The sequence below is a fragment of the Crocodylus siamensis genome, chromosome 4, assembly GCF_052110815.1.
Source record: "Crocodylus siamensis isolate JL-2025a chromosome 4, ASM5211081v1, whole genome shotgun sequence".
In the NCBI taxonomy this organism is placed as follows: domain Eukaryota; kingdom Metazoa; phylum Chordata; order Crocodylia; family Crocodylidae; genus Crocodylus; species Crocodylus siamensis.
The window spans coordinates 147,875,766-147,903,608 of record NC_143398.1 but is presented as its reverse complement, the minus strand read 5'-3'; the positions used below and the strand labels follow the sequence as shown (position 1 = coordinate 147,903,608).

The following is a 27,843-nucleotide window of genomic DNA, read 5'->3' as shown; positions in this document are numbered from 1 at the left end:
CACAAAGATCCAAGTGCAGCTCTTTTTATTAGCTCAGACAAACCAAGGTGGGGCTGAAGTATACTCAGGTTGGATCTATATAGGAACAATTGTGGGAACACAGATAGGGAGGGGAACCCTACTGACTGGTGAACTGATTTTGCCTCATGTTCAGCAATAAAAATGTTTCATTAACACTATGCAAAACGCACAGTACCCAGAAAAAGGACTTGACATCCCTCATCAACACTTCTATTGCTTTGAATGACTGTTATATATGAATACACCACCCTCTGAAATACATTTCCATGCGCAGCCCCCTGTGGTGTAGGGCAGTGCTTTTTGCTCACTGTTAAGGGCAGGTAATTGAGCCACAGAGAAACTATGAACTAGATCCACAACAGAGCTTTGATGTAACAACATTCAGTTCTCTAGTAACTAACTTGCAGGGTAACTAAGAAGATATCTGATCCAGTTTATAGGCATCGCATAGGACCGGTGGGCCATGCTCCACTGAAGATACCATGTTTGATCATGAACAAATCATTCAGGGCCAGAGCCAAGATAGCACTTTGGAGGCCTTCAACTGCAGTGCTTAACACTTATGCCCCAGCTTCAGAGTGGAATCCAGTACCCTGTGTGAGGCCACAAGACTCCCCATGCAGCTCATGGCAAAAGCAATCCAAAGACTCTACACACTGAATACGGAGGTGCCCAGAGCCTTTAGGACAGAGGAGCATCTGAGTACCAATGTGGGATGCAGAGAGGTAACTTCATCCTCTTTGGTATCCACAACCATTCAAAGGATTGAACAGGGCTCATTCCCTTCTTTCAGAATAGTTGCCTTCTATTCACTATCCTAGTGGCTAGACTGCCAACCCAGAAAATGAGAGAAGTCCAGGTTCAACTCCCTGGTAGTGTCAGCTGGAGGTCTGGTCCTTCCTTCCTTCTTTCTTGTGTCCTTGTCACAAGGTATTTAGCAGAATCTGCAGGTTTGTTGGAATCTGATATGGCCTTGTCATGAGCTCTTCTGCTAGAGCCAGGGCTGAATTAACCCTTTAGTGGGCCCTAGGCAAACAAACGTATGGGCCCCCAGCTGAAGATGAAACTTGTTACTTTTTTCACTCAATAATTATACTATGTAAAATAAGCACAACTGGGCCCCTTCATCACTAGGCATGTGCATAGTTTGCCTATACTTTAATCTGGCCCTGGCTGTAGCCTCAAACTCACAACCTCTAAGCTGTCAACTATGCACCTTAGCACCGCTCCAGCCCCCAAGATGTCTGTTGAGGCAAGGAAAGTCCCACTGTGGGCATGGAATCCATGGATTTGTCCTTCCTCTAGATTTTCTGTTGCTGGCAGGATATCAATCAATGACACTGCTCTTGCTAGCCATGTTCCTACATGCAACCCCAAGCCCACTCTGGCCAATACTATAAAGAATAGCTATAAAATTTAGTTGTAGGCTGCTCAGCCATCTGCTGCACAAGCCAGGCTATGTCAAGGGCAACAGCTCTCCTCTCCCTGCACTGGATTTACTCTGTCTAGGATGCTGCCCAAAGAATTGGAGTGGTTTATTCATCAGAGAGAAGAATAGGTTTCAAATTCCATTTTCAGATACTGGGGACAGGGTGCAGTCTATGCTATGCAAGCAGCAACTCCCACCTGCCCCACCTGCTGAATTATGGTGTAAGTAACCTGGACTTACTGCAGAGAACGGTACACCCAGCACTACTTAGCCAGAGAGAGGGCACCTTCAATAGCCAGCATGCACTGGTAAACAATAAGGGGAACTGGCAGAGAATCCATGCCCATCTCAGAAGTCTTATGGGCCCCTGTTGAAGCCTGAGGAGCAGACTGCCCCAGAAGTAGTCAGTTTCTAGATGAGATGCTCAATTCCTGGTCATCACTTGCTCTGGAATACAGCTAAACCATTGACTAGCACTGTACAATATAAAGACACAGCAGTACTCTGTTGCCATTTTTAGGAGGAATGCTCAGAGGTTCAGATGAAATATTGAAGTTAGGGCAATGAAAAAGGCTTGTCCACAGTGGGAAACCTCATCCCCAAGGATCACCAACTGATCCATGGGACTGAACCAGATGATGCACTGATAGAGCAGGCATGCACATTAAGCCACTGCACACCCACACACAGACGCACCTGAAGACACTCAAGACCACTGGCAGATATCCCAAATGCAAAGAGCTTTTCAAATCCTAATCTCCTCTGACACATCTGTAATGGGGCAAAGGCTCTTGTCACTTCAAGAAAGAAAGGGTAACTGAAGAAGCAAATAGGCAGGAGTCCCAAAGCAAATGGCTCTGCAGTAGACAATAGGCAATTGGCAGAGTCCAGGGATATAATCAAGGGAATAATGCAGGTGGCAGCAGATGAGAGAAGGCTGCCTATTTAGCCGGGGTAACACAATTGTCACTGGTCTGAGAGCCACTTTACTGAAAGGGGTGAAGCTCTGGAAGTATAAATCCTGACTTCTGAGCAAGAACAGGTAGCTTGTTCCTGGCTGCTGGTGTTCCTGCCCAAGAAGGTTCCCCTGAAGGCTGGGAGGGATGCAGCAGTTTGCAGATAAGGTCTTTACAGCAGTTAAGAGACCCACTGTGGGGTTTGTGCTCAACTCGGAAACTAGTGAGTTGGTATATTTTTTCATTTTAGCCAGAGGCTAGGTCAAATTTTGTGTACTGTAAAACTTTTTCTTTACCCCCTACACACATGTAGAAACTGCAGTAGAGTCAGAGTTTGGAAAAGGAAGCAAAAATGGTTTAACCATACAAGAAGACCTGCTTCTGGTAAGATTTCCCAGTCTCCAGGTCAGTGACCCTATTTGAATTAAATTTCCAGTTAATCAAGCCCTTTAGTTATGTCTGTGTCTAGTTTAGGTTAATTGAACAAGCTCGGAAACTCTCTAAAATAAGTGGAGGAATAAGTTTCCTACACAAATTGCACTTTATCTTCCATGTGAATTGCAGTATTTTTGCCTTCTGTGACAGGGGGCAAACTCAGGGTCAAGTCTCAAGTTGGCCTGCCCACCTGTCTACATAAGGCAGTCCACCCAGCCTCACCTGCCACAAGTTTGCTATTGGAATAAACTGGTGGTAAATTTGGGAGGCTGGCCATTCTATGTCCTGATGCCATGGGGCACTATCCACAGCTCTGTACCTCCCCCATACAGTGGCCCAGGTCTCACAGATGGCATCCAAGATGTTATCATACTCCCGGCCACAAGCCAGACCAAACCTAGTCCTCCAGTAGGCCTCTCTCTCTTTCTCGCGCACACACACACCACCTGCCTATCACAGGGGCCTCTCACACTCCACCCTCACAGGGTTTCTTGTTCACTGCACCATACTGTGCCCCCTCCACTCTGCCCTGCTCTCTCCTGAAGCAACCCTTCTGGCCATCAGGCTTATATGAATCATGCCTTAGCTAGAGACATGCAGTCTCTTGGGCGACTCCCACAACCCTCACCTGAGCAGTGCCAATCAATTCACCAAAAAATGTAGGGCCAACTTCCCCCTAGCCCCTCACTGGGATCCTTATATGCACCATGATCCTGTGGGGGGCTGGCCTGTGTGCTGCCCTTCTGGCCACCCTTCAGCCCTTCTCAACACACACCCCGGGGCTGACCTTCAGACCATCCCTTCACAGACCTACTCAACCCTGGAGGATGTCCAGTCCTTCAGGTTGTGAAAATACACCCTACTGTGGGCAGGCCCACCTACACCCCTGCTCTCAGGATTTTTCAACTGGTCTCTTCTCTGGGGCCACACAATTGCCCCCTCTCTTGGGCCACACAGCCATCCCCTCCCCGGGCCTCTGGGGTCTTGCCTGCAGCCATGCCTGGCCCTATTTTTCCCTCTTAGTAATCCACCTTATGGGGGCTGGGGTTTAGGCGCCGCAACCCACCTTACACCAGGGAGGTCCACAGTCCTGGTATTTAAGTGGGGCTACCACACCACCGGCAGTCCCACCAGGCCTCCCTATCCCAGCAGGGTACAGTTTCATGTCACTCGTGTCCAGGACCACTGAGGCCTCCTCCGTCCTCATAGCCTCACCCTTACCTCCAAGGTGTTCCTGGAGCAGCTTAGCCCAATGTTGCCTCCTTGGCTGCTCAACACAGACTCTCTGGCCCCTCAGTCATCAAACATGCACTGCCACTTTCCTTTTCATCCCCATTTAATTTTTACCTTGGTTCACAAATAACAGGCAAACAGTGGTCTTAAAATGACTTTTCAAAATGCTCACAGAAAGTTTCTGCTCCGTTTCCCCCTGCCCCCAATGAAATTTTTGACTTTCGTTGTAAAACTGAAACCCTAAGACCCAAAATTTGTTCCCAGAATTCTAGAAAAGTAGGACTGGGAAGAATCTCAGGATTAACTTGTTCAAAGCAGGATGAGCCCTACTAAGCAGTCCTGTAGAAGTGTTTGTCTAACCTAGTCTTAAAACTGAACAAGCAGTTCTCATCTATAACCAGGCACTATGCCCCCAAATATCAAGAACACTCTTATTTGCCACAAGTAAAGTGGGAGATGAGGGCACTGTCAATGTCCTGCCACTCCAAGCGTGAGTTTAAAATATTCTCAACAGAACCAAGGAAAGTAATCATGTCTCGTGTTACAGAGGAAGGCAACCCCCCTTCCCTCCAATACTGTCCCTCAGTTAATGCCAATTTGGATGTGGGGTAAAATTCCTTCCTGATAACAAATGTGATGATTGCTCTGACTTTGGGCAGAGGAACAAAAACCTCTAGGAAAGGAACCTTCAAGCTCTTTTAGTCTCAGTGAAAGCATCTGCACACCCCAGTAAACATTTCTAGCCTTGGCTGCAGCCAACATCTAGTGCTTCTCAGGAAAGGGGGTGGGAGATGCAACCTGGCACCCATAGCAACAGGAACGATAAAAAAAATTATTCCCAATATCATGGGGCAACTGCTAATCATTGGAAAAACCAAACACCCTCCAACTCTACTCTTGTATCTGTTGTCCCCAGGTGCAACTGCATGTAACAGACACTATAACCAGAGAGCAAGAACTTGCCCTTCTGTCATCGTATCCTCTCCATAAACTTATTCTAGCTCTTTAATCTTGTTCTGTAAGCAAGCTGGTTCTGGAGCCCTGCTTTATCCACCCACTATGGAGCATGGCCCTCTCCAATTCACAATGCATGTGCGGAGGTCTCCTCAGCTTCCAACTGTTGCTGTTCACAGCCAACATCAGACATTGCTACTCTTAGACCAGCCCTGACCAATGCTTATCCAGCCTCTGCTTGATACCTCCATTGAAAGAGACTGTACAGCTTTCCTAGGCAATCTATTCCATTGCTCGTTTTTTAACAGTTAAGCGTTTTCTTGATATCTGATCTAAACCAACCTCACTGCAATGTCAAGCTGTTGTTTGAAGTCATTTCTGTTTCTAGCCAAATACTTTGAAGGTTTTGCTGCCAATAAAAAGGAAGTTTTGAATTTTCAGGGGACTTTTAATGAATAATTGAAGCGTTCAATGGATGACAACAGATCTGGGCTTAAATCTTCTGCTCATCTCACACTTTCTCCACCTAGCTGTTGTGCAACATGAAGGCTTGCGGGATGTTGGTCTTCACAAACTCAAGACAGGCAGTGAGGGTGTGCTAGCATCCCCTGAGATACCCAAAGGTGCGCTCCACCAGCAAGCAGCTCTGACCCAGGCACCTGTGTGCCTGGCATAGGTTGAGCTTGCCATCGTAGGGGTGCATGAGCCATGGCAGCAGTGAGTGGGTGGTGTCTCGCAAGAGAAAAGGTGGGACTGTTACATTCCCCAACTGCAGGTCCAGGACACCTGGCACAAAGCAGCCACTCTCCACCAAGGCTGGCAAGGAAAGCCCAGGAAAATCCCGGTGTTGTGGGCACTACTAGCCCAGCTGGCACAGATGTTTATGAAGGCACCCCAGTGGTCCACCATGACTAGCAGCATGAGGGAGTGAAAGCCCTGCCAGCCATGGTAGGGGTGGTCCACCCAGGGCAGGCAGGTAACAAGGATGTGTCCCCCTCAAGGGCCCCAATACAGTGTGGGAAGCTGAGGGCTCAGAAGCCCACCACCACCTTCAGGGGGTTGGTAACCAGGAGCAGTGTGGGCCAGTATGTCCTGGAAGTTGTTGGTTGTGTACCTCCAGGATGGCCTCCCTGACACTTACCTTGTCCATGCCAAACAGAGGGCTGACATAGCACAGGCTGTCAAGTGTGGACAGCTTCAGGAGGGTCACAGGCACTAGGGGTGTGTGAAATTTTGATGGGCGTTTCATCTCAAAGCTGTTTTGACTCATTTCAAGCTCAAAACAGCAAAATAGAAATGAAATGAAAGGCTTCAAAACAGCTTCGAAACGAAACAAGGGCACTCAAAGTGTTTCAAAAATTTTGAGTTTTGAAGCCAGAGTTGCTTGCAGCTAAATGGAAACTAAGGAGAGGGAGGAAGAAGACAGGGGAAGGACTGCTTTGATATTGACATCTAGCTCCTGGTTCGATTCCCCAGCTTCCCAAGCCTCCGATCTGTGTGCGGGGTTTCAGTAGGCTGCTGCTGCTGCAGGCTGGGGCCAGCGGCAGCACTGCAGTCTTCCCAGCCCAAGCCTGCAGCAGCAGCAGCAGCCTGCTGAAACCCATCACACAAATCAGGAGTGCTCAAAACATTTTGAAAGTTTCAAAGCCCAGCTTGCTTGCAGGTAAACAGAAACTAAGGAAAGGGAAGGAGAAGAGTGGGGATGACTACTCTGATACTGACATCTAGCCCCACAGCACGCAGCTCCAGGGGCCTGCACCCCCCAGGAAGAGCTGAGGGAATTGAACCAGGGGTTGAGGAATCGAGCTGGGGGCTAGGGAAGTGTTCAGGTTCCTGAACATTCCCATAATTCCCGGATCAATTCCGCAGCTCCCCGATCTTTCCCCCAGCTCTCTGATTGTTTCTCCCAGCTCTTCCCAGGGGGCGCAGGCCCCCAGATGCTGTGGGATGACAGCAGGCTGCCACTGCCAGCTAGGGATGGTGACAGCTCTGGGCCATTTCCCCAGCTGACGGCAGCAGCCTGCTGAAACCCTGCACACAAATCCAGGGGCCATGCCCCCCAGGAAGAGCTGGAGGCATGATCAGAGAGCTAGGGAATCGAACTGGAAGCTCTGGCTGATAGGTGGATCTGCCCCAGCCCCGAGACAGCGTGCAGCGCCCTACTGAGCCGCACTGCACCTCCACAATGGTGCAGCTGCCAGGTGGGTACCAGGTGGAGGGTGGCCATCCCCACTGTCCTGCACTGCATGGGGCAACTCTGCCACGAGCACCCAGAGGCCCCAGTTGCCACTGCCAGAGCCAGTGAGTGCAAGGCTTTTTTTTTCCTTTTAAAACTGCAGAGCATGTGGATGACAGCATGCTGCCACTGCTGGCTAGGGCCAGTGCCAGCACCAGCACCAGCACCAGCACCAGCACCAGCACCAGCACCTGAGTCTGCCCAGCCCAGCCTACGCCAAGCGCTAGGAAGAACCCAGTGCTAGCGCTAGCCCCAGCCGGCAGCAGCAGCCCGTTGTCATCCCATGTGCAGATCCAGGGGCTCATGCCCCCCCCCCGCCCCCCTGTGAGGGCTGCAGGGCTATGCCAGACTCCCCCCAGGGGGAGCAGGCCCCTGGATCTGTGTGCAGGATGACAGCATGCTGTTACTACCAGCAAATGTACTGGTTTTGCTTTGAACAGTTAAAGGTGCAGTTTCACAAAACTCCCTGCACCTCTCATTGAAGCTTGGTAGGCTTCATGCCCACAGAAGGGACTACCATCCCTGCAATTTTCATCCAAATCAGGCAGGAAATGATAAAATTATAGGCAGTTTCATGATTCCCCATTATAGCCTATGGCAAAATGTCGAAAAGTATTGAAACAGCAAAACAGTTTCGACAAAGCAAAACAGAACAGTGCTTCGAAACAGCAAAACAAAACACTGCCCCTTCAAAATGGCAAAGCAGAAGTAGAAACGAAACAGTGCTGTTTCACACAGCCCTAGTGGACACCCAGGTCTTTTTGGGGAGAGGTTAGCGCATGATGGTGGGCTGGCACTCCAGGTTTGGGCCAAGCTACTATACTGGCTCCTGGAACACAGCCCAGATCATCTGGAACAACACCAGCCACGCCACTCATCATCATCCCAGGTGAGGTGGATGATACAAAGCAACGAGTCCTGGCTGCTGGGGCAGACCTACAAATAGTACTGCTAGAACCCCAAAGTTCATGGATGGTGGGTACAGCAGAGTCCAGATGGCCATCACTATCCCTGCCGAGGTCCAGGAAGTGGCCAAGGGGTTGGTAACTGATGCAGGGGCAGTGAGTGGCGCACAGGCTGGGCCTTGCATGCAGGCCCACAGCCATGCAACTGTGGGGGGAGATGGGATTGAGGCCCATCAAGGCCAGGTGGTAATTGGTGCAGCTCAGCAAGTACAGGGGTGAATAGAATCCCACGACACTGGTTGGTCGCTGCCAGGGGCTGGGCAAGGAGCAACCATGGTGCACTGGGCATGGGCTCTGGGGACAGCATCCTAGAGGGCAGTGCCAAGTTTTGGGTGGAGCAGTTCTGCTCTGCCCAATGACAACAAACCCTTGGCTATTCCTGTCCCTGAGATGTCCTGTCCCCTGAGCTCCAGGACTGAATCCTGCCAGGATTCACCTCTGGGCACATACACATTTCAGTTTGTGACTGAGACTGGAATGAATTATCCACAAGACAACCCTCACACTGGCAAAAGGCAAAAGCAACCAAAGCGGACAGAGGTCAGGAAGGAGTCTGCAACTGAGAGCACGGGGCAGAAAAGCAGTGGGGACATACCTCTGAGAAGAGTCAAGTCCCACTAATGCTGTGAAGGAGGGAAGGGCTTTCCCTAGTCAATATATCACTCCTGTTGCCCACGAGTCTCCAAGCCCTGCAGACCCCAGCACCCTCCTGCTTTCTCCATCCCAGACAGTTGGCAACAGACAGAAAGGCCCCAGCCTCCATGCCCCAAACAGTGATGCCCGGGCCACTAGCAATGGCAGTGCAGGAGGCATTAACTTCCCCAAAGCCAGTGGCAGCAACACCACACCCTTGAGCAGCCTCCCCATACCCCACCCTAGCCCATCTGGCTAAGACTTTGCTCCCCACTGCTGTCTTTGGTTATGGCCAGGACCTGCTCAAACATCTCATGTACTGCTCTTGTCTCTGAGAAGCTGAGTTCTGCAGCTGCCTCTAGTGCAAATTGTTGGCTTCTGTCTATGACCTCTGCACCACCAGAACCCAAGACTGGGGTGTCTGGACCATGCCCCTCCTGTTTGCTGCCTGGACTGGGGGCTGCCCTGGGCTCCTATCTTAACAGGAGGCCCCAGGATGCAGCCCCAGCTACTTCTGTCTGAACACACTCCCCTGACTTCTGTACATCTGAATGGCTCAGGACCTGCCAAGAAGGAAGGTCTCCCTCCCTGCGCTTACCCCTGTCTAGGGTTAGCAGGGGTGAGGGTAGCATCTCCCTGCCAAGGGCCAGTGCCCTGGGAGTGGCAGGAATCTCTGGAGCAGCTGTGCAGCAGGATGTGTCCCCAAGACAATCATGGAGCCAAACAGCTTTGTAATTAGCAAGGCTTCAGTATTTACAATACATTATAAAATGCTGCATTTCACCCAAAGTATGCCTTCATACTTTGCCCACCCTTCCACAGGAGAAACAGGACCTGTCACAGGCTGCACCTCCTTCACCTCCACTACCCCATTTCACCCAGGAAAGGGACTCTACTGCCTCCTGGTCATGTGTTCCTTCAAAAGGGTAAGGTCCTTCCTGAACAGCAGGACATGGGAATGTTTCAGGTCTGACCAACTCCTGCTCCCAAGAGTAAGCAACAAACCCCAGATTATGGTGAATCCTCTGGAAGGGGATGGAATTGGGAAGTCACAGAGATATCTGCCCCAGAAAGGGTTCTGGGCCCTTGTCTGCTCCCACTGCACAACTCTGGAGAGGACACAGAAACCAACCACAGGGTTACTATGTTCAGGTCTGGGGCTTTAGTAGCTCAGAATGCATTATAGAGAAAACTCTGAAGGGAAGGAGGGCAAGGGGAGCAGCAGGCACGCAGAGTTCTGGAGAGAGGATAAGAAGCAAAACCTGCCAAACTGGGCTCAGACGGTGGCAGTAGCAGCTCCTTGCAGACCCTACGGGCATAAGCAAGCCTGAGAGAATGGTTATGAGATGGGGAGGAAAGGTGACATCAGGGTGAAGGGAAGGGAATGCTTCCCCAGCCATAAACACCCTCCTCCCTGCAATTCAAGAGCCTCACATACCAGAACGCTGGGACCAGGAGGGAGGACAAAGCTGGGAAGTGGTGAATGACAATGTCTGGGTGTCCTTTGGATCCAGGTGTCTTGGGATGGCACCCTGTTGTGAAGCCATGTCATCTCCCCCTGAGAGCACTAACTGCTGTTAGAGAATGATGGGGAATGCACAAGCTCCAAGGCTGATGCAAAGATGGTCTCCTCATAGGTTTCCTCAGCATCTGGACTAGCCACTGCCTGAGGTGTTTCCTCTCAGCATTTCCCACTCCCTCCATCCCCCAAACAGTGGGAGCCAGCCTCTGGGTCCCTTTGTTCTGCTGTGCCTTTCAAGGGCCTTCAGTCGGGTGAACTCTTTCAGCAGTCCAACAGCATGAGGCTGCTTGCCTGAATGCAGCTACTGGTGGGTGCTGAACAGGTGGACATCCCTAAGCCCCCGCTTCATTGCCTGTAAAACTATGGATGCTCCCAGGTGTGGATGGTGCCAGACCTGGCTGGAGGATTGAGTGAAGTTCTTCACACACTGTAAACACTGATGTGGCTTCTCCTCTGGGTAGATGAGCTGGTGCTGCTGGAGGAGTGGCAGAAGCTTTTCCAACACTCATGGGACCAGCATGGCTTCTCCCCTGTGCAGATGCGCTGCTGTTTGGCCAGGTGGGAGAAGCATATAAAGCTCTTCCCACACTCAGAACCCTGATGTGGCTTTTCCCCCATGTGGACACACTGGTTCTTGTACAGGTGCGAGGAGCTGGGGAAGCTCTTCCCAAACAAAGAGCACCGACGTGTCTTCTCCCCTGTGTGGAGGCACTGGTGCTTGTCCAGGTGGGAGGAGTGGGTGAAGCTCTTCCCACACTCCGAGCACTGATGTGGCTTTTCCCGTGTGGATTAACTGGTGCGCAGCCAGGTAGGAGGAACGCGTGAAGCTCTTCCCACATTCAGAGCACCGATGCGGCTTTTCCCCTGTGTGGATAAGCTTGTGCTGTGCCAGATTGGAGGAGCGGGTGAAGCTCTTTCCACACTCAGAGCACTGATGTGGCTTCTCCCCTGTGTGGATGCGTTGGTGCTCAGCCAAGTGGGAGGGGCGGGTGAAGCTCTTCCCACACTCAGAACACCGATGTGGCTTCTCTGTCATGTGGGTGCGCTGGTGCTCCGTCAGGTGCTCAGAGCGAGTGAAGCTCTTCCTACACAAAGAGCACTGATGTGGCTTCTCCCCTGTGTGGATTAACTGGTGCCGGGCCAGGCGGGAAGGGCGACTAAAGTTCTTTCCACAATAAGGACATGGATGTGACTTCTCTCCTATGTGGATCTGCTGGTTTTTGGCCAGACTGGAGTGAGTGAAACTCTTACCACACTCAGAGTACTGATGCAGCTTCTCTCTTGTGCACAAGCACCGATGCCTGGCCAGGTTGGAGGGCTGACTGAAGCTCTTCCCACACTTGGTGCAGTGGTGTGGCTGCTCTCCACTCTGAATACACTGGTGCTGGGACAGGTCTTGCCAGCACATGAAGTTCTTCCTGCACTTGGTGCAGCATTGTGTCTTCCTCCCCGAGTGGATGTACCGGTGCTGATCCAGGGAGAAGGAATGGGAGGTCTTACCACAAGTGACACCACTGTACTGATGCTTCTCCCCATTCACATGTTGATTCTTAACCAGGTCTGAGCTGCACACAAAGGTCTTCCCACATTTAGTGAAGTGGTTGGGGAGCGTTCCAGAATGGATCTTGCGGTGAGTAGCCAGGGTTGCAAGGCAGGTGAAGCTTTTCCCGCACTTGGCACATATATGGGGCTTCTCTGCAGTGTGCCTCATCTTGTGCAGAGCCAGGAGTGATGGGCAGTTAAAGGTTTTCCTGCACTCAGAGCAAGGGTGGGCTCTCTCCCTGTGCTTGGCATTCAGTTCCTGCTGTCCTCCGAGGTCACCCCCGCTACCTTGGTTTGGATGCAGTGTCTCTTTCCAATGGGTCTTCAGGTCTCTCAGCTTCACAAATTCTTCCCTACACCCAGGGCTCTTTCTGGGTTCTGTCCCTTTTCCACTCTCACAACCAACAGGTGATGGTACCTGTTTCACTACTAAGTTCTCCTCCTGCTTTTCATGCCTCCCTTCACTCTTGTGCCATGGGTCATTCTCAGGTCTCAGGGAGTTCATCTCACCTAAACTCCCTGGAGATGACTGTATTGGCTCCAGGTTTGCAGGACCTTCCTCAGAAGCATGCTCCTCAGCTCTCCTCAGCAGCCAGGTACCTCCTGCACGGGTAAGAGAAACTCCAAATTAGTCCCTGATCTTTTGGTAAGGACAAAAAACACGTATCCCTTCGATGGAATGGGCCTTAGAGCAAGACTGGACCTTGGCACATGGATTTTGTCAAGAAAACAAGGTCTTCCTTCCAAAACCCCAAGTGTTGAGTGTGAGGGAGGGGTGGGTCCCCGTACCAGGCTAATGCTCCCTGCTCAGTGGATTTCAGAGCCAGATTATCAGGGTTTCTGTCCCAGCTGTCAGCCCCAACACCTCAGACCCTGCTGGGAGAAATACATGTGGGACATGTATATTAGGATAGTATCTGAATGGCTTAACGCTCTAATGGGCTGAGGACAAGACCAGAGGCATCTGCTTAAAAGAAGTATGAGGCTCTCTAACTGCTGCTTTATCTCACAGCACTGGTGAGCCCAGGGGGAGATGATGCCAAGCACTCCACCCAACTGAGCTCACGTGCTCCGGAAGCCAAACAGCATTGGTGAGATGCTCTCTAGTGCTCACCCTTGATCTCTGGCAGTCCTGAGATCAGCATATGGATATAAAGGTGAACAGCCTCACAGTGAATTTTTGGGGCTTATCAGCCGGGGTGTGTCAGGAGCACTGCCTTAGACTAGACCACTGCATTGGACTAGGTGTTTCTATGCTACACACATCGGTGTGTATGTGTGACTAGGTGAATAGGTGATTAGGTGCTGCTTCTGCTTGGTAGGAAAGCCAACATGTTTCATCCCTCATACCTCCAAGAAACGTTCTAGGAGGGAAGGCTTTAGAGCTGTAGTTCTCTCTTCTGAAAGGATCAGGGCTGTGCTTCCTACCTGCTTGCAGGGCAAGGTCTGGTGCAGGGAATGAATCCATGGCACTTCCCTCTGCTGACAAGTCCCAGGTGGCCTCCACATCACAGGAATCTGCACAGGGACAAATACCTTGGCACTGACTTGCATGTGGAATCTGTGCTGAGTCCCAGGCTTTGTGACACTCAGGGTCCCAGAGACGAAACAGAAATGGGGAGATCGTAATGCAAACCATGCAGTACTCACTTCCCCTCTTAACCTAAAATTATGTTAATCCCAATCACCCCATGAAGCCATTAAATGGAGCCTAAGACCATGATCAAAACACTTCCTGGGTTCCAAGTGTCTAACCAGGAAAAACCAGAGGCAGCTCCAGGTTCTCTCTTGTCCAGCAATAACAGCTACACAGAACTTCAGCCACCCTGGCTTATTTCCATGGGTAACTACAAATCCTATCATCCCTGAGAGAGGGTGTTAGAGAGGTATGGCTACCTTGGGCTGGGGAATCAACTCTTACACTGCTGAGCAAGGATGGAAATTTAAGATCATGGTATCCCAGAAAAACCAGATTTGTGCCTAAAAAAATCAAGACAGCAAACTCCATTGTCACCTAACAGCAATAATCAGGGGGACAAAAAGGAACAGATGCTTGTTTCCACTTTGAATTTCATGGAATGGGAACCACACCTGCCTGGACATATTACAGCAGAATGTATTGCTACAATGACAGCACAGAGCAAGTCTTCAATTTCCAGGCACCCTGTCACTCCAGGCATGGAGCATTTCTGAGAGGTATGTTGGGTGGAGGAGAATGCCACAACTCACCTGGCAGCAGGTCCTCCAACCTTAAGATTTTCTCACGGTCCTCATCCTCACAGACCCAGAGCTCCACCTCTCCTTGCTGGATGCGGCAGATTAAGTCAGGCGTGGGACCTCGATATCCTGTTTAGGGCAGTGGTTAAAGAGTGTTTTTGACTGGCTACTGGACAGAGAATAACAAACCATGATTTAGGGAATGGATTAAATGAACTCAAGGATTCTACTAGGATCTTGATGGATAAGGGAGGGTGAACATGTAGAGTGAAAGAGAAGGCACTGCAGGGAGAAGCCTTCAATAGATGATGGTCCTTGTCACCCAGGTGGTAGAGAGAAGGTCACAGGAAACAAAGCACCAACCACTCCGAGGTATAAAAAGGGTATGAAACTTACAGTCACCAATGACAGGGGTGGTGATACAATGATCTATGATGTACTAGAGCACAGAAAGATAGAGCTTTACTGTTTTCAAGGAACCAAAATTAAGACACTGGACACATTTACAGACAGATAACATCTCTCATCAGTGTTATTCCAGGCAAATAAGTGGAAATGAGTTATTTTGCAGTAAAGGTTTAAAGTGAGGACTCATAGCAGTGAAAAGAATCCATGCCATATGGCTGACAATGAAAATTTTCCCTGGGAAAGAAGGTAATTGATCAACAGGATACATGAAAAGATGATTTTAACGTAACTGTAGATGGAACTGAAGCAATCATCCCATCAAAAGGGAAGATCATCCCAGAAGGGAAGATGAGTATACAAGTTGGCAAATACTGCAGGATTTAAAATAAAGTTCCTGGGAGTCATGGAAGAGGACAAAAGAAGGCAGAAAGAGACACATTTTACAGCACCTGAAAGCCCGTAATGTAGAAATAGTCTATATTATCTTTGCTGAACTAGAAAATATATATCTCCCTAAGGAAGTCCCTTGGGGGAAATGGAGGAAACAGAAAGCACCAGAAAAGCAAACTGGTCTAGTAAAAGCCAAGTTCCTCAAACCTACACACAAGCCAGAACAAGTCCCTGTATTAGAGATCCTCTGGAACTGGAAACTGGCTTTCACTAAGCCCTGCACCTAACCATCTTTTTATCACAGTGATGGGCACCTGATATGCAGGATTTTAGGAGGAGGAGAAGAAAACTCTTAAGAATGGCAGAGTGAGCTTGAGTGTACAGGTCTCAAAGTAAATACAGCAAAGCCACAATCTGTGGTCTATGGAGATGAAGATGTTAGGAAGGACTGCAGATAGAAGCTTCCAGTAACTCCTTTTTAGAAGTACCTGGGTTGCATCATGTATAGGGGTGCTCCAGTAGAGATTTTTGGTGCCAATACCAATATCCGATTTTTAAGAAGGCATATCTGCTGATACCAATCCGAGTTCGGATATAGCATAAAGAGCCGCCTCCACCTGGTAAGTCCGTTGCGGTGGAAGAGGAGGGGGGCAGATCACACCCCCCGCCCCGTTGGGGCTGAAGGAACGGCTTGTCAGGTGGGGGGGTGGCTCCCACTGCTGCTTGCACCCTGGGAGAGCAGGGGAGGGGGCATGTGCCCCCCAGATCTGCGTGGGGAGAGCGAGCGGGCTGCAGCTGCGGGCTGGAGCCAGGCTCTTCTCACTGGGGGCTGGGCTGGGACAGGGACTACAGAGGGGGCTGCAGCTACCCCAAATTTTGCTGTGGGTTCCTGCCAGCACTGCCACCACCGTGCACCCAGCACAGCCTGGATCAACCCCCGCCTCCCACTGTGCACTGGGAAGAGCCGGGGTGCACTGGGTGCACAGCAGCAGAGGCGCTGGGAGCTATGGCAAAATTTGGGGTGGCTGCAGCCTCCTCCATAGCCCCTGCTCCAAGGCCAGCCCCTGGAGAGAAAAGCCCGGCTCCAACCAGTAGCTGCAGCCCACCTGCTCATCCTGCACAGATCCGAGGGGGCACATGCCCTGCACGTGCCCTCCATGATGCAAGCAGCAGTGGGAGCTGCCCCCCCCACGAGTTGTGCCTCCAGCTCCAGCAGAGGGGTTGATCTAGCCCCCTCCTCTTCCACCACAATGGACTTACCAGCTGGAGGCAGCTCTCCAAGGTGCAAGCAGCAGCAGGAGCTGCCCCCTACCCCTGGAGCCATGCCTCCATCCTGCACCCCACCCAGGCAACGCCTGCCTCTGCCCCCTCCCTCACTGTGCAGGGGTGGAGGTGGTTGATCTGCTCCCCCGCCCATGCCCCTTCTCTCCCTCCACCGCTTCCACCACAACACTTACCAGCCAGAGGCAGCTCTCCACGCTGCCAGGCTGTGCTCCTCACTACCCAAGTACTGTGCTGCTGCGTGCACACACTGGCATTTATCGGCCAAATTATCAGCCCCATCAGGCCAATAGCCAATGCAGCCAATTTCCTTTATATTATGACCCAGTATCGGACTGATGTATTGGTGCACCTCTAATCATGTGTACATGTGTCACTAAAGAAAGAGTTGAAAGGAAATTCAAATTCTAGATGTTGTAGCAGCAGAGGCTGATAAGACTTCCACTAACTTCCACAGAGTTGTAAGCAAAGGAGGAAAAAGGATTTAGATATCACTGTATTATACTAAGCATACTAGGATGTGTTAAATGGGTTTGGACAGGAAAAACTAGGCAAAAGAGGGAGGAAATCAGAATAATTTCCCAAGGAAGAGATGTTAGTGAATTTTTATGCACAATGAATTGGAGATAATATGAACATGCTGAGAAGACAAAGAGAGATTATGTTGGCAAGAAACTGCAGAATATGGAAGCACCAGGTGTTTCAAGAATGGAGAAGATGCAAATGAAAGTGGCTGGATCAAATGAAGGAGGATACATTAATATGAAATGTGAGAGAAAGTCAGATCACTGAGTGGGCAGTGGGGAGGAAGTGGATTTAAACCACCAGCCAAAAGTTCATGAGGACAAGACTGTTGAAAAATAGGGAGAAGACAATAAATTTCAGAGTTCACATAGCTCCACAGAAAAGCAAGAACCAGAGCTTTACCCAGGGAAACAAGGGCTTGGTAATTCCTCAGCATCTGGTCCTGGTAAAGCACCTTGTCTTCATCTTCCAGAAGCTCCCATTCTTTCCTCGTGAAATGTAAAGCCACATTCTCAAAGACCTCCCAGAGCTGCAGTCACAAGCATTATACCATTAGTATCTCCTGTTCCAGCTGCCTCCAGCCCCAACAGCCCTATCTGTACTCACTCTGCACTACAAAGACTTGAAGCTTAGCCATGACAGGTAGGGGTACACAATTCCCCATTATTCAGCTGCCAGTTTATGTGGACACAGCTCTGTGGGTATAGGAATTAATGGGTCTGCCTAAGCCTCTCTCATCCTGGGAGACAGTGCAGCTAATTTTAGTTGGCACTGATGACCCAGTGGAGACTTTTGTACAGATGCACTAAGTCTTCCTGGGGAAGCTATTTTCATGGCAGTGACATGCAGGGAGAACCCCTGCCTGGCAGTGGGAACAAGAGGAGTTAATTCTTTTCCACCAGACACCACCTCCGGGAATTCCAGAGCCTGGCACAGTAAGGTCAGGAATTTTTCTTCACTTCCCATGTGGCTTTGGGGTGGGAAGCTAAGAGCCTAGAGTCTAGGGTCAGGCTGGCTGGCCCCATTCAACACAGGGGACCTCCCTGATGCCTCACCTGAGCAGGGGCTTCTGTAGACATCCCTGCTGTGTCTGGCTGAGGAGTAGAAATGAAGGGATGGGGAAGGAGGGGAGACTGGAAAGGGGAACATGGATCCCCAAAGGCTGCAATAAGTTGGGGCAGGCTGGACTAAGTGCAAAATGAGTTTATTCTTCCATTTCTTTTTAAACATGGTTTTCAAACTCCAGGAACTGTAATATTGTTGTCTCTGGAAATAGAGCCACATGTCTGGACTCTAGTGGGCAAAGACACCGGTAGGCATGGAGGGGGTTTCTATGGATGTTATCAGCTATGGGGGCTGTGTCTTATCTCCCCATCAGACACTGGTATAAAGGGACATGGAAAGATATTAATTTCACTTTCTTGGGTGTTGTGCAAATACAGACTTTTCTTTATTCTTACATACATCTACTTCAGATATGGGGACTCCCTATAGATACCTACACATGGCAACACCATGGGCATGCATATGGCCTCCACAATATGCCAATATTTTTATGACAAACCTGGAAGCCTGTTTCCTCCATAGTTGCATCTCATCCCTTTCATATACCTAAGGTACGTCAATGGCATCTTCATCGTATGGATAGACGGGAAGGAACCCCTAGAGAAATTTCACCAGGATTTTAACAACTTCCACCCCTCCCTCAGATTAACACTGGAATATTCCACCCAGCAAATTCATTTCCTAGATACCAAGATGAAAGTTTGCAATGGTTACATTGCCACCACATTGTATCAGGAACTCACCCACTACCACAGCTAGCTTTCATCCTAAGCACACCATGTAGAGCTGGGCTTTGAATGATAGATCTCACTACATTATCTGCTTCAATACCTCCCACCCATTGGGATGCATACCTTAAGGGCCCAGACCAGAGAATCCTACAATTACAATACAATCCCAAAACTGTAGTCACTGCAAGTAACAAAGCCAGACTCAGATCTCACTCCAACTTGCTGCAATACCAAGACAAAGAGTGCCACTGCTACTGCCACCTAAAGCCCCCAGCTCAAAAACCTTGGACAATCATTAATGACCTCCATCCCCTCCTGGAAAAGGAGGGAATCTTTCACTGTAGCCATGGGGAACAAACTAGTCCTAGCTTACAGGAAGCTCCCCAACATCAAACAGCTTCTCTCAAGCAACAGGCTACCTAACTCCCATTCTCACCAAGGCACCAGGCCTTGCAATGGACCCAGATGAAAACTGTGCTCTCTCATCAATACATACCACATCCTCAGTAATCCAAATAGTATGGATTATACCATCTGATGGTCATTCACCTCAAACCCTACCCTTCTCACCTAGGCCGTCCTCTACTTACAGTGCTCCTCTGCTGTCTATACTGGCAAATGGTGGAATCCCTACAGAAAAGACTGAATGAACCCCAATCTGACATCAGGTCCAGGAAGACACAAAGACTTGGCAGGATACTTAAAGCTCCCTGAACATTCCATTGCTGACCTCAGAATAGCTGCTCTTTAGGTGTGCACCGATAGAGATACGGGGGGGCCAATACTGATAGCCTTTTTTTAAAGAGGCATATTAGCCATTACCAATGTGATTTCCAATATAGCTACATGCAGCTGGTAAGTCTGTTGTGGTAGAAGGGGCGGAGGGAGGGAGGAAGAGAGGGAAGGGGCGTGGGGGGGCAGATCAAGGGCCTCGTGGTGAGGGATGGAGTGGGGCTGGGGCTGGGGCAGGTGCTGCTCGGCTGGGGCAGGACAGAGCCACGTCTTGTCCGGGGGCCCTGAGGGGTCTCCTATCACTACACATACCCCAGGAGGGCACAGGGAAGTGAAGGGCATGTGCTCCCCAGATCTGCGCAGGGTGGGGCGAGCTCAAGCTGTGGGCTGGGGCTAGGGATGCCCCAGGCTCTTCGCAGCGGGGGCTGGGCTAGGCTGCGTCTGGGGCAGGCAGCGGTGGTGCTGGGAGGGGGAGATGGGGCAGAGGGCTATGATGAAATCTAGAGTAGCTACATCCCCCTCTGTAACCCCGCTCCCAGCACTGCTGCCACCTGTCCTGAGCGCAGCCTGGCCCAGCCACCACTGGGAAAAGCCCGGTGCTGCCCTAGCCCACAGCTGCAGCCTGCTCTGCCCCACCCCATGCTGATCCAAGAAGCACATGCCCCCCACTCCCATGCTCTCCCAGAGTGTGCGCAGTAGCCAGAGCCCCCCTCCCCCTCAAGACAAGCTGTAACTCTGTTCTGCACCTGCTCCACCCTGGCTGGGCAGCACCTGCCCCAGCCCCACTCCCTACCTCACTGCGGGGGGCCTTGATCTGTTGCCCCATGCCCAGTATCTTCCCCCGCCCCCACAAGAGAATTAGCTGCATGAAGCTCCCCAAGCTGCTGAGCTCTACTCCTCGCTGCCTGCATGCTGCGCTGCGGCTGAACACACACATGGGCATTTATTGGCCAAATTATCGGCCACATCAGGCTGATTTCCAATACACTCAATTTTCTTTATGTTGGTCCTGATTCGAGATTGGACCAATCTATCGGTGCACCTCTATGGCCCTTAATCCAAAACACTTTAAAACAAATGTGAACATGGAATTGTGCCACGGTAAATCATCCACAGGTTGGATTGTGTTAGGTACAGTCAAAATAGGGACTATAGATTTTTATCTGATTACCTAAATCAGCTTTTGTGTCCCCTTTGTCTGTGGAGGTGTCTACTTATTTTCCCCTTTCCCAGCACTGTCCCATATTCTAAAGACTCTATTTGACAGTCTGGCCTGTGAATATCCTTTCATTGCATCTAAAGAAATGAGTTTGGGCTCGTAAAAACTTGTGCTATGCCTCTCTCATACAAATAGTTGGTAAGGCGCAAATTTATCCTGTCTTCTGCCTGATCTCAGACTAACATGGATAACTAGCAGCCAGGTGTGCTGCTCACTCCTACCAAACTGCCTGCCCATGAGATTCCCCAGGCATGAGCTGGGCTGGAAGACTCTGCTGGCATCCCCTCCAGAGACCCTTCATGCTTGGCAGTCCTAGCCAGGCTGGAAGAGACTTGCTGGGCTCAGCTGTAGAGACCATTGCCCCATGCTTCCTGGTGCTAGTTGAGTGTCATGGTGTACCCAGAGAGACTCTTTTTTGGTTCTTCAGGTTTTAAAATGTTCTATTTGATCAATTCCTAGAAGCAACTGAGGCTGCACTTCTCAAAGAAAAGGGAGCCATGGCTCCATGGACTCTAACCAGGTCTTCCAATGCCAGCAACCCTAGATATCTGCATTTGAAAGAGAGTTCCTGCTAATACCAGCTTGGCGTGGTTACAGCCTCTGTCACAAATGAAGCTTCCTCCTGTCATTCTTCAAGTCTCTCCACTACCCAAGATTCTTCCCTGCACCCCTGACTTGTCACCTCTGCCCCAGCTCTACTCTCACACCAAACTGAACCTGGCACCTTGCTCACCTCCAACGTCTCCCCCTGCTTTGGAGGCCTGTCCTGCCCCTTCTGCACTCGACCTGATTCTGGTGTTTCGGAGCCCCTCTCTTCTAGTCTCCCTGGGGAAATCCTCAGCAGCTCCAGGTTTACAGGCCTTTCCTCAGGAGGCAGCTGCTTAGCAATACTCAGGGTTCCTGCACCTGCAGAGTGAGGAAGAGAATGCACAGGTTAGCCCTGCTGCTGGTGGCATAGGGAAAGCTCTGCAAGCCTCCTGAACTGGCCTGTGACTAAGACAGCCGGAGGCTTCAATGTGTGGAAAAAGCGGGGAAAAGGAATACTCACAGACCCACAGCTCTTGCTCACAGGCCACCACAGGCACAAAGCTAGACATGGGACCCAGTAACATGTCCAGTGCAGGATGTTGATCAAAACACCATTTCAGAGCCTGCGGGTACATTGCTCCCTGGGAGAAAAGCTCAGGGAACACTGGTGCAGTGGCAGCATCCACATTTTAAGTAGTGGGGGAGGGGGAATGCAAGATCAGTATGCTCCAGGATATGTGAAATGCTTCCATGGGCACTAGGAGAACAAGAAAACCCAACCTGTTGGAGCACTGAATCTATCAAAATGTTCTGGGAGAGAGATTTCTCCACTGATGGACAGTGCCTCTTACTGCTGGAAAATGGGAGAACCACTGCTCCCTACCTGCTCCTGGGGAAGGGCCTTGTCCAGGGCACCAGTCTGAGGAGCTTTCATCTGCCGACCAGTCCCAGGTCTCCTCTGTTTTGGGGGAATCTGCAGCAGGACATAAGCTTGACGTTAACTGTACATGAACCAGCCAAACATCGCTGGGGGAACATATTTCCCTGACACCTGCACAAAAGGATCATGGGGAAATGAGAACGGGGCAAGTAGAAAGAACATTGATCCTTAGAACATCAATTGGATCAAGGCCCAACCATGAAAAAGCATTTTTCTGCTGAAAACTGCACAGATGCAGTGAGAAAGAGCAGGGGCCCTCAGCCTGGATACTGCCCACCCACAGAGATCAAAGCCCCACCTCAACTCCAGCTATATAGTTATAAATACTGCAGCTGTGTCACAGACAAGGGCCTCTCACCCTGAATGCAGGACAGCTACTCAGGTACCCAGACCCACGCCCTGGCCTGCATCTAGTATCTTACCTGCCACTGGCTCCTTGGATTTATTAAGGAGGCAGTGGGTACTGTCCAGTTTGCTCTGTTTAGTGTTCCCCCCTGGAACACATGTTCTGAATCTTAGACCACTAGAGATGTAAAATTCCCAGAAATTTTGAAGCCATGGGAAAAAAAGAATGTTTTTTCCCCTGGTTTTTTTGTTCGTTTTGTTTGTTCGGGGCATTTGTTTGTTTTTGGGGGGAACAAAAACAAATTTGGGGGAAAAATAGAAATATGTGCAATACTTATTTTCCTAGCCCCCTTTACAGATCTAAATTCACTTTGCTACTTTAAGAACATAAAATGTATTATGTATAACTTGGTTTGCTCATAAAATTATCATGTTTGGTATATTTATTAAAGTAGTTTATTCAAACAAGTAATACAAATTTACAAATTGAATTTACTTTAAAATGTTTTAAATTTCTGTTACAAATGGAGCTGCAAGCTGCTGAACTCTAAAGAACCTAGCATCTTAGTGTTTTCCAGTTTGAGAAGCAGGAAAAAAAATAAAATTTGAAAATAGAATAAACCATCAACACTATAGTAAAACAAAGGGAGTTATTATGTATTCTGGACTTCCTCGACAAGGTCAAGCAGATACTAAAAGCACTCATTTTTAGAAAAGGAGCTGAGAAAAAGAGAGAGAAAAAAACCTTATTGAATACAAATTTTGCTACATGAAAATTTGTCTAATCAGTCTCATTTTCTGAGCTATCACTATTATCAGTTTCTGCTTCTCCTGATTCTTCTGATCCTTCATTTTTATCTTTATGGACTTCTGAAAAGTAAAGGTTTGCCCAGATTGAGACAAGCTTCTCTACTCTTTCATATGTCTGTTCAGTCTATGTGAATATTTCCAAACGTAGACCAGTTTCTTTCACATGCTACAAAAGATGGAGGCACCTGAAGCAGGCGAGAACCAAGAGGAGTCAGAGGCCATGTTATGCAAAGGCCTTGCCACCACATTGCAGGAGGGATATACTTGGTAGAGTACCAGACTACATTGCTGGACCGAATACCTGAAGATGTTCTGTATGCTGCAACATTTGAAAGTACCTTTCCAACATCAAGCCATAAGCATGTTGCTTGTTTTATAATCCAGTCAAATGCAGCAGCAGTGTTATCATCACTAACACTTCTGCCTTTGAATCTTGGATCCAAGAGATTTGCAACAGCATGAACTGACTTGCAACAAAAGTCTCTCTGTCTGTTAATAAAGTCTTTCACTTGATTTTCTTTTGTACTTGTAAGCAAAGCTACACTTAGATTCTCAAATCTAGTTTTTATCTGGGTTTTTAGTAAGGAATGTCTGACAAAAGTGCACCTTCTGATTCAGATGCAGTGACTGCTGAAGAAACTGGCTTTCAAATCTTCAAGAAATTCTGCAGCTAAATCCAGAAGACATCCTCATCAAGTACAGTGTTCCTTACACTTCTGGGTATTTTAAGATCCTCAGTTATTACTGTTTCTTGAAAAGCTTATTTGTTTTTTAGTAAACTTTCAAATCAGATCACCACTCCACCCCATCTAGTTTTATGCCAGTTTGAATGACACCATTTTATTCTTTGCGTTTTCTTCCTGATTCTTCTTAAAGACTGCAGCTACAATACGAGTAGCTTTTACATGTTTTATAACTTCTTTTGCTCTTCGATAGATCTTTTGCAGTGTCCAGCTTCACAATGTTATTAAGAAGCAAGTTTAGCCCATAGGATGCACAACCTATTACAGTAATATGTGGATAATTATCCATTATGATTTCCCATGCTGCTTTCATGTTACTTGCATTGTCAGTCAGCAAAGCAAATACTTTACCACTCCGAATCTTCTGTAGGACTTCACATATTTTACTACTGATATACTCTGCAGTTTGCCTGTTCTCTCGTTTCAATACTTCCATAAAAAAAATGGTTGAGGTGTTGTTATCACAAAGTTTAAGATTCCTTCTCCCTGTACATTTGCCCATCCATCTGTAAGTACTGGAAAACACAGTGCTTTGTTAATTTTTTCTTGCACAGATTGCATTACATATTCATATTCTAACTCGAAAAGAGGCTTGCTTAAGAATGTCTGCTGGGCAAATGGTATGATGGTCTTAGTAATTTAAAAGCTTCCTACCAGTAGATATTTTCAGTTATTGACAATGGCGCCCCAGAAGAATATATTGCTCTTGAAAGAGCTTGGTCAATTTTTTTCCTGATCTTCAGGTGATTTGTCTACAAATTAAGATATTGAGAGTCTTCGGTATGCAGTTGGTTGCAATATTTGGTTACTTAAGAATATTGATTAGGCAATCCTTTGTGATGCTGATGTTATAGAAGCAGCAGCAGCAGGAATTCTGGATCAAAAGTGTTGGAAAGAGCTACTTGCACTTTCATCATCAGGATCTACCTCCTCCTCACTTATACCCACGAAGGATTTTTTAATGTCTGCAGGACACTTCTTACAGACAATGTGCTTGGTCATCCTAATATCATTTGGAAATGCATATTTCATTAGACAGTATTTGCAAATCCCATTTTTTTTCCCTCAGAATATCTTGTAGTGTGGAAATCCTTCCATATGCTAGAAGTTGGTCGCACCACTTTTCTGAGGGAGAAAAAAGAAAAACGTAATTTAGTGGCTAGCTCACGTATATAAACACTAAGCTACAGCATGTACAAATTTAGTAATGGATGGAGGAGAGGCCTCCTCAGAGTTAACAGTGAACAACTTCCCTGCCCTGCAAGCCTCACCTCACTGCTAAGGTTGGGTGATGCATCACAAAACATCAGATTAGTAGGAATTCAAGTATGCATTACATAGTTTATGAAAATATACTAATGCAGCTAAAATATAGTTTAATGCACTGAATTCAGATACATTTAAAACTCTTACCTTTCAATAAAGAATTATGCTTTCTTTTAGTTCCTTTGTGCTGCTTCTGCACTTCTGTGGATCTCAAGGTTACAGGGCCAGGAAGAGCAGGTTCCTTCCAACTCCAAAACCTTTAGACTTGCTCTGTCTCCTCTCCTGAGGCTTTTGAGCAAGCAAGGCAATAAGCTCCTTCTTTCTAATCTCTACAGGAACAAATGGATGCTGCTGCCAGTGTCCATGCCCAGTCCTTTGAGGTCTAGTCAGGAGGACAGGAGCAGATCCACCAACCTCTAGATCAAGAGTCAACAATAGAGGGAATCCACAAGCAAAGGCACTAAATCAGGGGTGGGCAAAATGTGGCCCAGGGGCCAGATGCAGCCAGCCAGGCCATTCTATCCAGCCCACAGGGCCCCTAAAAAATTTAGAAAATTAATATTCATCTGCCCCTGGCTGCCTATCATGTGGCCCTCGATGGCTTGCCAAAACTCAGTAAGTGGCCCTCTGCCCAAAATAACTGCCCGCCCCTGCACTAAATCCTTCTTCCTCCTCTTGTGAAAATGGCAGTGCCCCCTGTGGACAGAAATGCATCTTGCTCTTGCATTTGAGAGTTGTGCTATACCGCTTGGCCTCGGTGTACAGGAATTGTAATGATCTGATTTGTAGATAATCTTATATAGAAGTCTTCCTATTACATAGTTATTAGAAAACATTTTGGGGGAGTAAAGGGTAGTAATGTATGAACACCTTGTCTTAAACATTTTATTCATCATTCTAAAAGAAAATATTCATAAGATCTTCTTTAATTTTTTCCAAAGATTTAAAGTTTTTCCAGTTTTTCAGAAAAACAAAAAAACAAAAAACGTTCTCAGAAAAAAGCAGGAGAAAAAATGTTTTTCCCCAAAAAATTTTTGGGTTTTTTTCCAGGCCTTCACATCTCTAGAGACCTCTCTCCCATCCGTTTTCTTTTCAGTTACCCCCCAAAATCAACTGACTATACCTGATAGCCAACCCTAATAACCAGAAGGGGTTGGGCGTGGGGGGTAACCATTTCTCTGTGAGTATCAGCGCATGTTAACCTTATATGTAAAATAAGCTGGTAAGGACCTGACTCCTGGTTGGGCAGGGGCTCCTCTTTGGGGATACGAGGTGGCTTGTCCCAAGGCCCAGAGGTCTCCTTCTCTCCTGCCTCCTCCAGGAACACATCTGCAGGATGGGCCTTTGCCTGCTCCAGCCAGGAATCACCAGGTTCCTGCAATGCCCCAGTGTGCTGCATCTTCTCTGAGGACACCTCCTCGATCTTCACATGCACTGTGACCTGGGGCCAAGATAAATATGCCACTGGGAAGCCGGAAACATCCCACAAACACATGGAGGTGGGGATGGCAGCATCGATGATTAAACTGAAATAAATACACTCACCTGGAGCTTCTCATCCTCTGCCTGCTCCAGCTCAAACCCCTGGGCCAGGGCCACTGCCTCGGCACATGTCTCCACACTGTGCCCCCACCCCCAGCTCTGCATCTCCTGAGGCAGGATGGCCAAGAACTGCTCCAGCACCACCAGCTCCAGGATCTGCTCCTTGCTGCGGCACTGGGGCTCCAGCCAGTGGCAGCAGAGTTCCCACAGGCGGCTGCAAACCTCCTGCGGCCCCTCGGCCTCCTGGTAGCAGAGGCCCCGGAAGCACTGGCGCCAGGTCTCTGGGGTTGGGAGGTGGTCCCCTGGTGCCAGCAGTGTAGTTTCCGAGAGCAGCTTGACATCAGAAGGCAGCTGCACGGCCTGTTTCACCTCCTGCCCCTGGATCTCCTGGCTGTGGACTGGCTCTGGCATCTGCTGCTTTACAGGCTGAGGTGCTGACTGCCATGGGGATGCCCCGCTGGCCCCAGCCTGGATGACACGAGGGACTTTTCCTGCTCCCTCAGCTCCTTTCTGGAGACCTCCTGGGTCCTGCTCCTTGATCTTCACCCCGGGCTGTACCAGGGCTGCAAAGGGAAAGTCTACAACAGCCACCTGTTCCAGCTCAGCAGCCATTTTCTCCTCTAGAAGAGCCCTCACCCCAGCCTGGGCTCTCACTCTCCCTCTGCTTACGCACGGCACTGGCCAACAGCATCTGGTCTCCTGGCCAAAAGGAGACAGCACAGATCTCACCACGTGATGGGAGACCCAGGACCATGTCCCCGTTGCCCCAGCGCCCACTGATTTTCACCCACCGTGTCCTTGCTTCCCCTCCTGCCCTCATGCAGGCTGCCAGGACTGCGCTGGCTCCAGAAATGCCCCTTCCCATTGCTGCCTCAGCCTCATGCCCTGCCCCACCAGGAGGGGCAGACAGCCTGGGAGAGAGGCTCTTCCCAGGCCTCCCGTTTCTCCCAACAGCCCAGACACCAGCACCGCCTCCTCACCTCACCACATATCACCCCCCAGTGGCCCCACAGCACTCCTGCAGCGCTCCTGCCCGGCCTCTCCCTTACCACCTGCACTTACCCCAGAGCCCCCCAAACTCCCCACAGATTCAGCTCCAGTGTTAAAACAAGTCCCCACCCCGGTCTTCCCGCGGCAGGGCGGGGGTCTCCGGACAAACGAGGGCCCTGGCCTGC

At 49.3% G+C, this 27,843-nt stretch overlaps 1 protein-coding gene across 1 annotated transcript; it reads right to left on the bottom strand.

Moving 5' to 3' along the window:
* Positions 1 to 8: 8 nt before the first annotated feature.
* LOC149866762 (uncharacterized) lies at positions 9 to 27,843 on the bottom strand. The gene is given in 9 exon segments (XM_090044132.1): positions 9 to 11,162; positions 11,164 to 12,529; positions 13,355 to 13,444; positions 14,156 to 14,272; positions 17,150 to 17,276; positions 21,228 to 21,400; positions 21,906 to 21,995; positions 26,357 to 26,567; positions 26,672 to 27,843. Coding segments are annotated over 9 exon segments (3,141 nt in total). The 5' UTR covers positions 27,281 to 27,843; the 3' UTR covers positions 9 to 10,804.